Source organism: Zalophus californianus, chromosome 15, assembly GCF_009762305.2.
Source record: "Zalophus californianus isolate mZalCal1 chromosome 15, mZalCal1.pri.v2, whole genome shotgun sequence".
In the NCBI taxonomy this organism is placed as follows: domain Eukaryota; kingdom Metazoa; phylum Chordata; class Mammalia; order Carnivora; family Otariidae; genus Zalophus; species Zalophus californianus.
In genome coordinates, this window is record NC_045609.1 from 18,305,849 (window position 1) to 18,318,111 (window position 12,263).

The 12,263-nt window shown below is 47.2% G+C and overlaps 1 protein-coding gene across 6 annotated transcripts in view; it reads right to left on the bottom strand.

The window, feature by feature from the left end:
- Positions 1–9,397: 9,397 nt before the first annotated feature.
- Positions 9,398–12,263, bottom strand: part of URB2 (URB2 ribosome biogenesis homolog) — a 28,210-nt gene continuing 25,344 nt past the window's right edge. For 4 of the 6 annotated variants that reach the window (XM_027588551.2, XM_027588533.2, XM_027588543.2 and 1 more), the window contains exon 10: positions 9,399–9,952. In XM_027588551.2, coding sequence (XP_027444352.1) covers positions 9,755–9,952 — 198 coding nt within the window. In that variant the 3' untranslated portion in view covers positions 9,399–9,754. Of the gene's footprint in view, positions 9,953–12,263 lie in introns of all 6 variants that reach the window. The other 2 variants (XM_027588560.2, XM_027588523.2) reach the window with 2 other exon arrangements.

Here is a 12,263-nt window from a genome sequence, read left to right on the forward strand (position 1 = left end):
TAAGGAGAACAGGTAGAGGTTATGGTTTCTAAATTGAAGCACTTCTTTTTCTTATCCTTGGACATGTGCCAGGACTTCTGACTCTGGGAAAACTCAGAAGTTGGTCATGGAGAGGGGAGCTCAACATAGCACTCAGCAGGCTCAAAACATTCACCAGAAGTTAAAACCAAGCAGGAGTGAAGCAGCTGTCAAAAATTACCAAAGAACTGGACGAGGGTTTAAAATGGATTTTGAGTTGGGAGAGGGTGTTTCTCCCCCGCTGCTCCAGCTCTTGACTAGTATATCCCAATCTCAGCATACACAGTCTTTTTCCAAAGTGCCCTTTGTGTTTTAGCAAGAAGCATCAAAATTGTTCAGTAAGATAAAAAGTTCATTACAAAACCTTCCATAGTCCAGAAGCCCACCCAGATCACAGTTCCTGCAGCCCTGCCTGCAGCCATCCAAATCACCACACATGCCCTCCCCCAACTCCTGCACCAGGAAGGAAAATGCCCCTGGGGTTTTGGGGCGATTTCTGTAAGTCACTTCCAACCCAGGTATCCTGAAAGGAGAAACATTTGCCCTTCTGGAGACTTTGAAAGGAACCTTTACAGTGCTCCCTTCTCTTCACTAAGCGGGGAAGGAGAAGCCCCCTGGCCACATGCCTACATCTGCGATGAATATGCATTTAAGGGGCTGGAAGAAGCCATTAGCGATCACTGAATGCACAGCTAATGCAACAGTCTTGGACATGCATGCTAATCATTTTGACAACCTATCAGCTGAAAACCAACAGTGGCATCCAAATGCCACCTAGAGAATCCTGAGAGACCAGTAGGCCGTTAGGTCCGTCCTGGGCCCCTGCTCCCTGCAAAGGCACGGCGGACAGAGAGGATGGCTGCTTTAAATGCACTCCCACTCCTCTGAATATTTCCTCCTCTCTTCAGGGCTCCTCTGCAAAGGAAAGAGCATTTCCAGCACCCCACACCAGAGCCAGCTGCAGGACATGGGGCCAGGAGCTTCATCAGACCATCAAATCTGGCAGAACTGTCTTCCGCCTGCTCTCAAATCTAAGTGACGACCAAAACGAGGTGCCTAGCAAGCAGGCTCCAAAAAAGCTAAGCCTCTGGGACTGAAAGCAGCCCTCCTGACATGTGCTGAATTAGGGATGATGCATCTGGAAATTGTGACAACCAGGAAACTAAAAACAAAGCAAAACGAAACACAACGCTAGTGCCACATTTCCCCAGCTTGATTGCAATGTAGGCTGCGGGCGTTAAGTGGAATGACGACACAATTCAGTGTCAAGCCTCAGTAACATCCCCTGCGGGAAACAGCGGCCTCTGCAGATTCCGGCCGTGAGGCTGCACACAGGGGATGCAAAACCTCATTGGCCCCTTCACTTGTTCTTTCAAATATTTATTCTAGAAAGATGCATTCATTGACATTTATAGAGGCGGGAGGGTGGAGCACAGGTTTTCAAACTGCTCTGCTGAAAACCCAGAGTTGCAGGGGGGTCTTCATTCAATAAATACGAATTGAACACCTTCTATGTGCCAGGCACTGTTCTGGGTGGGTGCTGAGATACAGCAATGAACAGCACAAACAACCCAGGTCCATGTGGATCTTAACTTCTAATGGGAGAGAGGACACCAAACAAGTTTAGTAAGTAAAATACATAGTAAATTGGAAAGTAATAGTAATAATAATTAGCAGTAGTAGTGATAGTAGGAAAAAGTAATAAAGCAGGCAAAGGGGATAGGATGGTCGAAGCAGGGAGGGTGGGACTTTAGATTGGGTTTCTAGGGAAGGCTTCCCAGAGAGACTTTCGAGTAAAGCTCTGAAAGAAAAGGAGACCCTGGTAGTCCAGCCAAGCGAGGGAGGGAGGCAAGGGAGGGGAGTACAGGGGAGAAAAAGGAAGGCAGAGCCAGGGAAGCTGGGGGGGGGCGGGGAGTAGAGAGTAGGTGGTAAGGGAGGGGAAGGAAGGCAGATCAGAGAGGGAGGACAGAGCGGGCTGTGCCAGGTGACCCAGTTTTTCAACTATGGTAGCCCTTTCATCTGTTCAAAATACTGATGTTCTGCATTGGTTTTTGTTTTGGAAAACTGTTCACTGCTAAAAAGAGTAGGGGTGGGGGGAGGGTTGAAAACCCACATGCAGGGCGCCTGGGTGGTTCAGATGGTTAAGCGTCTGCCTTCGGCTCAGGTCATGATCCCAGGGTCCTGGGATCGAGTCCCGCATCAGGCTCCCTGCTCCTTGGGAGCCTGCTTCTCCCTCAGCCTCTCTCTCTCTCTCTCTCTCTCTCTCTCTCTGTCTGTCTCTCATGAATAAATAAATAAAATCTTTAAAAAAAAAAAAAGAAAACCCACATGCAGTACAAAGGCTTTGGAATAAGACAGTGCTGGGTTCAGTTCCCAGGTTGGTCACTTGTGGCCTGAGTTTCCTGGAGCTCTCACTTCTCACTCTGTGTGTGCCCAGCATGGGGAGACTTGGAGAAGGAGCAATTGGCCCAGGCTTTGGAACTTATCAGAGCACAGTGGATGGTTTCCCTGTCCCTACTATAGTTTAGGCTGCACTTGTGGGAAGCGTGGACGTGGGACCTGCCTTCGAGGAATGCACCAGCCAGTAAGCAAGTTGAGATGATGCATACAAAGGCAGCATCAGGCCAAGGCGAGCTAGAGAGTTCATCACCAGAAGCCATTATCTTCAGCTACAGGGACCAGGAGAAGGCAACCCCAGAATGAGGCTGCAAGCAAGGGCAGCTTTTTAACACAGCACATGAATCAGGGAGGACACTGCAGGTGGAGGGGACAGCACATACAAGGTGCAGGTTTAACAAGCAGGATGTGTTTGAGAGATGACAGAGAAATCACCTTGGTGAAGGTCCCTCCTTGACAGCTGGGAAGATCAGAGATGGAGTGTAGTCTGATCACAGAGAGCTTCTAGTGCCAGGATAAAGGGTCTGTTTTTAGCAAAGGGTCCTTGAAGATTTTCAAGCAAGGCGGAGCTACAATCATTAAGGTGATTTAGAACAATACATGGGATGACCAGAGGGAGAGAAAGGAGAGATAGGGGCTGGTGCAGCAACACAGATGCTGGTCAAGAGAGCTCAAACCAAAGGAGTTAGACAAGAGTCTGGAGGACCCAATGTGAGAAATCCACTCTGTCCTCTCAGGCTGTCAACTCAAGAAACAAGGCAGGGTGGCTCAGTGTAGAAACTGGACAATTTGAGGGGCACCTGGGTGGTTCAGTTGGTTAAGCGTCTGCCTTCAGCTCAGGTCATGATCCCAGGGCCTGGGATCAAGTCCCACATCGGGAGCCCGCTTTTCCCTCTCCCTGCCACTCCCCCTGCTTGTGCACTCTCTAAAAGGAAGGGAAGGGAAAGGAAGGGAAGGGAAGGGAAGGGAAGGGAAGGGAAGGGAAGGGAAGGAAAAAGGGAAGGGAAGGGAAGGAAAAAGGGAAGGGAAAAGGGAAGGGAAATGGGAAGGGAAAAGGGAAGCGAAAAGGGAAGGGAGAAGGGAAGGGAAGGAAAAAGGGAAGGGAAGGGAAGGAAAAAGGGAAGGGAAGGGAAGGAAAAAGGGAAGGGAAGGGAAGGAAAAAGGGAAGGGAAGAGAAGGAAAGGAAAGGAAAGGGAAGGGAAGGGAAGGGAAAGGAAGGGAAGGGAAGGGAAGGGAAGGGAAAGGAAGGGAAGGGAAGGGAAGAAAAAAGGGAAGGAAAAAGAGAAGGGAAGGGAAGGAAGGGAAGAGAAAAGGGAAGGGAAATGGGAAGGGAAAAGGGAAGCGAAAAGGGAAGGGAAAAGGGAAGGGAGAAGGGAAGGGAAGGAAAAAGGGAAGGGAAGGGAAGGGAAGGTAAAAGGGAAGGGAAGGGAAGGAAAAAGGGAAGGGAAGGGAAGGAAAAAGGGAAGGGAAGGAAAGGAAAGGAAAGGGAAGGGAAGGGAAGGAAAGGAAAGGAAAAGGGGAAGGAAAGGAAAGGAAAGCAAAGAAAGAAAGGAAGAAAGGAAAAGAAAAGAAAAGAAATCGGGCAATTTGAAAGAATCTTGCACAGAGGCAAGTGGGTGACATCAGAGGAATGGAAGGGGGGTGGGGGTGGGGAGAAGGTCAAGAGAGAACTGCCAAGGACTGATCCTGGGGGACATGAGCATTTCAGGGTGGGAGAGGGAAAGGAGCCAGGGGAGGTAAGAAAGCATCAGAGATATGGAAGTCCCTAGAAATAGAAGAGTCAGGGCGCCTGGGTGGCTCAGTTGGTTAAGCGACTGCCTTCGGCTCAGGTCATGATCCTGGAGTCCCGGGATCGAGTCCCACATCGGGCTCCCTGCCGAGCAGGGAGTCTGCTTCTCCCTCTGACCCTCTTCCCTCTCATGCTATCTCTCATTCTCTCTCTCTCAAATAAATAAATAAAATCTTTAAAAAAAAAAAAAAAGAGTCAGAGAAGCCAATGGTGGGCCCAACAAACCAAAGGTGACTCAAGACCAACAAGATCAAGGACCAACCAGACAGCCATGACATTGGGTGGTTAAAATTGATCCAATTACCTTTCAGAGGGCAGTTTCAATGGGGAGGATTATCAAGATAAAAGGGTGGCAAGGTACGAACAACAAACATAAGCTACTCCTTCTATTTGGTTGGCAGTCAAGACAGTGATTTGGGAGGGTAACAGGAATAATATTCAAATTTTTTTATATTAAGGGTATTCTGTGTGTGTCTATAAACAGAAAGGAAAGGGACAGAGATTCAAGAGACAGAAGGGATATGGTGAGAAGACTGGAAACAGATTGTTTGGCTCATTTCATCTGTGACACAAGCTCAAAGAGGGCTTAGAAGGAACACCAGCACACGCTGCATGTCCACGGAACACTGGACATCGAACGCTGTGGGCATCCACACTCATGCACACGCGACCAATCACCTCAGTCTTTAAAAGTGGCCACAGTTGGTAAAAGTGAGCACACTACGTTCTCCACCGTGATGTTGCTACGTCCCTGCGCGTCTGGGTGGCTTCTCTCAGGACTCTTCCCCTGGGGGCTTAGCACCAGTGTGGCATCGGCCAGGCATCCACTACAGGATCTTCCATGGTCCCCTTTTTCTGAATGTGTCTCTCATCCCACACACCAGGTGAGCCTGGCCCCACCGCATGCGGCATGGGCAGTACCGAGGCACCTTCCTCTCCCGCCGCGTGCGGCATGGGCAGCACCGAGGCACCTTCCTCTCCCGCCGCGTGCGGCATGGGCAGCACCGAGGCACCTTCCTCTCCCGCCGCGTGCGGCATGGGCAGCACCGAGGCACCTTCCTCTCCCGCCGCGTGCGGCATGGGCAGCACCGAGGCACCTTCCTCTCCCGCCACGTGCGGCATGGGCAGCACCGAGGCACCTTCCTCAGTCCTCCTGGGTAATGAAAACCTCTCCTGCTCATATCGGTTATGTCCATTATGGAGCATCTTACAGACCACTTTCTCTTGCCCATAAATTTATGTTCTACAATCAACCAGAATCAACCAGTTTTCATACTAAAACCGTACAATAAACCGATCACCAGTAACTCATAACATCTCAAAACTATGTTGCCTCATGGATGCTTCTTCCCCTGATTAAAAAAGAAAGGTATTTTCCTCCAAACAGGTGGACCCAGCTGAGGAGATAACAGGATTTTGTGCAGAATCATCACCAGGATCCTATTACCCTCCCTAGCAACAGAGCTTGTCCGCCTGGAGTAGGGCAGGGGTGGGGGTGGGGGCACAGAACGCAGGAGGATAACCAGGGGCATCTCCAGAGCTTGACAAAGTGACAACAGCCAAAGGAGGGAGATGCTAGATGCATGGAAGGGAATAGGGGCATGGTGGACACAGTGGCAACGAGGAATAAGCTGGGTGGAGGGACAAGCGGGCAGACTGAGACAAGGTGGCACAGAGGGGGAGGGGACATTTGCTCCTTGGAGAGACTGATGGCTTAAGGAGAGGAGAGGTGGAGACCTGGAAATGTGAGGCTGGAGTGTCAGAAGGGTCTTCACTGCGGACACTGAGGATACAAAGGATAGCAGGAGGAAACAAGAGGGGAGACTGGGGACAGAGGAGAGAGCTGGAAGCTGCAGGCACAGACGCAGCCGGCTGGCGAGGAGCCTGGAGCAGAAGCTGCTGTTGTGGATGGCAGCACAGTGTCCCCGAACAATATGGGGACAAAAGATCCCTCAGGCCCCATGGCCCAGGCGGCCGACAGAAGTCACACCCATGAGAGAGACAATGGTTACCTACCGGCTGAGCAGGAAAGGAAGAACTGTAAAAGGAAAAGAGAGAGAAACTTGAGCCCCTCAGAAAGGAGAGGAGAATGATAAAGAGAAAGGGAGAGTGTTGAGAAGACACAACAGGGAACGAAGAATCAAACCCAGGTAGGACTGCTGCCTCCGCGGTTCATTTTACAAGACTGAAAGCATAAAGATGGGAGCTTATTAGACAAGAGAGACAGGGCTGTAGCCTGGCACATGAGAGTTCACAGATCAGTGTGAACTATTTGGACGATTCGACCCCAACACTTTCAGGTCTGCACATGCTCTCCTTGACGTCTTTTCTTCTTAAGCCTTTTCCTTCCACAGCATCAGGCAGTTTCCACAGAGGCAGAGAGGGTGTGGCAAGAAAGGAAGGGAGATCATGTGGAAGGTCCGCATTTCATGAAGGTGAAGAGGAAGACAGGCTGTGAAGACCTACCCGCTGTGGTCCACGGGTGGTGGTCAAGGTCAAGGCTGGGAAGGGGGCAGTTTGCAGTGTTTCCTCTACCAGCCAGCACCTCCCCAGTGGCTTCTGCAAAGTCCCATCCCAGACAGCAGCCCCCCCCAATTAAGCCTTCTCCAACTCAACTTCCCCCACATTGGCCCCTCCCTTCGGGTGCCTTATCTCTGCCCAAACCAGTCTGACAAGTGATTTCAGAGCAGGCCTCCTTAAAAGCCCCTGCCCTTCCATCAGGTAGGTCTCAGTTCAAATGTCACCTCCCCAGGATGGCCTCCTCCCCACCAGCCCCTGCACTTGTTTATCTCTGCCTCCCATCCCTGTGACCACAGGCCCGGATGATCATGCCTATCTGATTGCTGGCTCCTTGTCCACGTCCCCTGCCAGAAAGCAAGCTCTATGAAGACCAGGAGTAGGGCCCCAGCACTTGGCAGAATACGGAAGAAAGTGATGCGCACTTGTGAAATGAATGTACAGCCAGGGCCTTGCAGTGCAGAGGCGTTTGGTGCCACAGCGGATCCGATGGGGTCCTGCTCAAGTCTTTCACTGTCACCCTGAAAGCCTCCCGCTCTGCCCTGCAGACAGCTAGCCTGGACCGGCTCTCACTGCCCGTGAGATCTACTCTTATCAAATGAAAATACACAGCATAGCTGCCCTTGTTACCACTAAAAGAAAAGTCTCCTCTTCCCCATTAATTAGCAAAATAGAGTTGAAAATTATTCTTTCCTGAGGGAGGTTTAGAGTTCCCCGAGCAATGACGGTGAGGAGAGGTGCACAGCGTTTCTCAGGAACAGGCATACTGCAGAACTGTGCAGGAAGGCCACAGGGCTGATAGCCTTCTTTTCCTCGTTCCCCGCCTTCCAAGGAGCACTTTATACACAGGTGTCTGCGCTGGCTTTGACAAGGCATGGGCGGGGTCCCTCAGTTGCAGCCTGCAGTGCCACCGTGAGGATGCCCAGGGAACTGCTCCATGTTGGTCTGCACTCCGTGAACATTCCCAAGGCAGGAGAAAACCAATTACTGCTAATCTCTGGCCACGGTGGACTCCTGGCACAAAAAAATAGTTACAGCTTCATGAGGGAATTCTGAGGCCAGCGACCCTCCTGTCTGGGCATTTGACCAAAATGGTAAAACCAAGAATGGGGTTTTAATTCCAGCTTTGTTTACAGCCTGTGTCCTTGAAAGGTCGCCTGCTTGCCCCAACACACCATCTCCAGGTGTGAACAAGAAATGTCATCAACCTCTCTTACAGTTAGAGGATTCTTCAGGGAATGGGGCACAGAAACAAAATCTCATCAATACAGCACACATTAAGCAAAAAGATGCCAGACCACCTGAATCCACTTTGGGTTACCAGAGCTTAGAAACCTCGAGACACATACCGTCTAGACAGAGGGAAGGAAATGGATCCAGCATGTAGCATGCAAAGCAGAACCATCTCCTCAACTCAGTCAGCCGATGCAAGAAAGAAAATCAAATCTGGGGCATGAAAAATGAGCTATTTCTCTTAGGTAGCCAAAAAAATCCATTTTATATTGTCTGTTCCAATCATACGTGCTTGAAAAAGCAGGGTAAAAACAAGCCTTTTGCTTAGGTATGATCCTTCAAATAATTTAAGTCTGTACTTCAGGAGAATTACAACATAAATTCCACAAACATAGTAAGAAAAATATTCCAATTGGGAAACAGGCTAATACTACATAAGAAACCTAATTACATAAATATAATTTATACAAGAAATAAAAATGGTGAATATGAAAAACATGTAATCTCTAGCTAACTAAAGAAATTCAAGACAAAATAACATTTGTCTCTCAAGGAAATATAACACCAAGAGAATCAATTAAAGTTGATTCACTGGTGAGAAAAGAAACTAGTACACTTTCTAGAGGGTAATTTGGCAATATTTCTACAAATCCTTAAAACTGCATAGGATTTTTTGACAAACTATGCAATTATGGGAGTTCATCTTATGGAAGTAAAGATGGAAGGAAAGACAGTTGCAAGCACCGTGTGTAAAAGGAAGTTTGGAAAGATCTTGATGTCTAACCATGGGAGATTTATTAAACAGCTGTATCTAACTCAATGGATGCAGCCATTAAAAAGTATGTCAAATGTCTTTATGGACCCAAAGATGTTACTGCAGTATTACAGAGGAAAAAGCTAGGTGACTAAAACAAAACAAAAATGCATTTAAGATCCAATTTGGCAACTATGTATTTACTTACATGTATATCTAGACAAATGAATAGATGCACAGCACAAAGATGGAAACAAGGTACTCAAGATGACAGAGGCTGTCCGTGTAGCTGATACTAGGGGTGTCTTGTTAAATTTTTTCCTTTTTATTTTTATTTTCCAAGATTACTACAATAAAATATACTGCTTAACTAAAAAAAGAAGAGTATTTCTTAGACTGAAAAGAAAAAACAGTTCCAAACTAAACTTCAGAGAGCTAAAGCAGGAAGAGCAGAGCAGGCAGGATAATGGAGCACTGAAGGGGTGGACCCACATCACACAGGCTGCCCACCCCTGCCCGGGAGAAGGCACCTCAGGGTCTCAAAGCTCTAACCATCCCCAGCCCCCATCAGAAGGTATACGTGGAGGGAAGGTAGAGCAAGTGACATTTCAAGAACACTGCCCATGTTACTTGGAGACTATAAAAAGCAAAGATATTTAAATGGGATTTAATTATACAGCCATGCACCTAGGTAGTTTCCCCCGGGGAGAAGAGACACCAAACCAGTGGATGACAGAGACAAGAATTACATTTGGAAAAGCCACAAGAGAGATTCAGCAATTTTTTTTATTAAATTCATCTTATTCTGGGGTCAATTATCAGGATTCTATTTGCAATATATACTGCTTAAAAAGATATGTTAAAAAATATTCAGTGTGAAAAACATGGCTATAAAACACAGTATACATTATATAAACCCGAAGTGTATTCCACATATCCCAACATCACAAATTAGAACACCTTCAGTCTCTCCTTCTCCGGCTCTTCCAGACCAGAGAGTCAAAGCCACTCCACAGTAACGCCAGCAGTACTTCCGGAACACAGCCTCAAACCGTGTATCTTCTCTCTCCTTCGTGTTTCGCCTTGTGGTATTTCACATAATCATTGTACAGCTCCTTAAAGATGTCTCTCACCCCTGGCTGCAGGGAGACCCGCAGGAACTGGATGTCCGGCTCAATGCAGAGGTCCAGGATGAGGTAAATGCCCTCCTGCAGAAGGCCCTTCACCGCCGGATACAAGGTGACCTGTCAAAGGACACGCCCTCTGTGAGAGCAAAGACACAGACCAAGCCCTCCGAAGACCTGACAAGGAGTTTCAAATTCGGCCCCCAACTTGAGAAAAGACATCCCTTTTAAATTATCATTTTGCACAGAAATAAATATTTGTATCTTAAAAGTTTGTGTTTTAGGGAAATAAAAGCCAACTCGAGTGACAAAAGCCTGGAACAAAACCTCACAAAAATCACAGGGGTAGCTTTGCTATTTGGTGAATGATGCCTAGCAGGGGCATTTAAAAAACTGGAATCTTTAAACTTACAAATCTTATGAGAGCCACCTGCACACTGTGCCAAATCCTTTGCCATGACCAATCGCATGGGAAGCTGCACTAACATGGGACAAGTACAGCAATGTTCACTGTGTGACTGACACCCCCTGCCAGCAAGGCAGGCAGCCAGGCGGGCTCTGACACTCCGCAAATGGATCTTTGATAGGCCTATATTAGTAATTAGATATCACATCCAAACAAATCAGATGTGATTTATGATTACACTTAATACATCTTTTTATTTCTATCAACAACAGCTCAATGGGATCTGAATTTCTAACTGCCCCTGAATGGCTGAATCGGTTCTTGAGACTAGAGATGCCTTTCTTCCCTTTCTCTCTTCTGGGTTAACTAAAATCTGGGGAACAGAAGGAAGAGTGGGCAGTCTGGCTCCAATTTGGCCGTATCGGTGCTTATTGCACACAGACTTTCAGATAAGAGATTCAGACTACTGTCTAGACAAAAAGCCCGACAGAGCAGCTCTACTCGCATCTGCCACAACCATTCAGGTTGCAGCTGAACCTGGCACTGAACCGTCCGAACACCCTAGGAGCTGAAACCAAAAAGCAATTGGAAGGTTCCGGCAGACAGGCCGGGGATTTGGCAGATTCTTTATTAATGTCTTAATGGCCTACAAGAGTGAATGCCCCTCTGCAAACATGTAGCTTCTGGGGAGGATATATGGTATTCACTCGGAGAAGTCAGATTCACCAAAGCAACCACTGGGAGGCCTGTACCTAAAGAGGCAGTTTGTTTCTGTCACTAAGATGGTGCTGTTTTTCAGTTACGGTCATTTTCACATGACAGCTCAAAAAATTTCTGACAATCATCTTAAGTTTTATTATTTATGGATGATAACAACACTCAAGGACTGAAGGTGGAACTATCTGTGATTTCAGCGGAAGGCATTAGAGAAGGAAAAATAAAACAAAAAAGTCCTGAATTTTACCAGCCAGGTGAGGACCCCGTAAGTTGACCACTCATTTATTCATCTAATCAGCACTCACTAAAGAGATAACTCCACTTCCAAGAGCAAAGGAGTGGAAGTAACTGTCTCAATGACAGAACGGAGAACTGAAGCCCGCCAGTCAGAGGCCAGGGCCCACGAGCTCCACCACTCCCTCACACTAGGGCTCCTCAGTCAAAGGATGGCGCCGAGCACACAGCCCTGCTGGGTCACAGGAAGGTCCGCAGTATCTGGCCTACACAACCACTGTGCATCTTTATGTTTCAGCCCACTTATTTATAAAACAAAGGGGAAAAACTCAGTTTCTATGACACTAAGATCACTGACCGATGAATGAAAAAAATCTCTAAGTAGCATAAAATGACCTTACACAAGATAGGCAGTATAAACTATTTACTCTAGGCTGTCAACATAGATAGATGTAAGTTTGATCTATGGATGAAAGAGACCAGTGCCCAGGATTTCCCCTGGCACATCCCCAACATGACACATTACTGCATGGAGGGTACAAGGTCTGTAGGAGTCACTGCGTGTCCTGCCTAATGTGGTCTCACCAGGTCACTGCCAGACCTTCACCCATACCCACTCCACAGGACTACCGAGATTGCAAAGGAAATTCATTTAGCTATCCAGCATTTAATTTAACTTACAAATGTCTTTCTGGTCTGGAAATATTTCCAGTTCTCAGGAGAAGCCTCTAATACATATGGAATATTTTCTTCATTACTGAGTTAAAAAACAAATGAAAGATAAAACATAGACTCTCGCCAATGAATTCTGGGATGCTACAGCCTTAGATAATTCCCAAGGCCTTTGACTTGCAAGATTTAAAATAAAAAAATAACTGAGAAGCATAAATTAGACATGAATAATGAAGCCAGGAAACCAGAGACTTTTCATAAAATAAATCTCAGAATAATAATTAGTGACTTAAGGGTTCAAATTATCACCTCTCTTCTTGGTCCTTAGTTAAGTGATATTACTATCTCTCATTTTATTTTTCACTGAAACACAAAATAATGCCAGCTTTTCTTTCAGCAAAG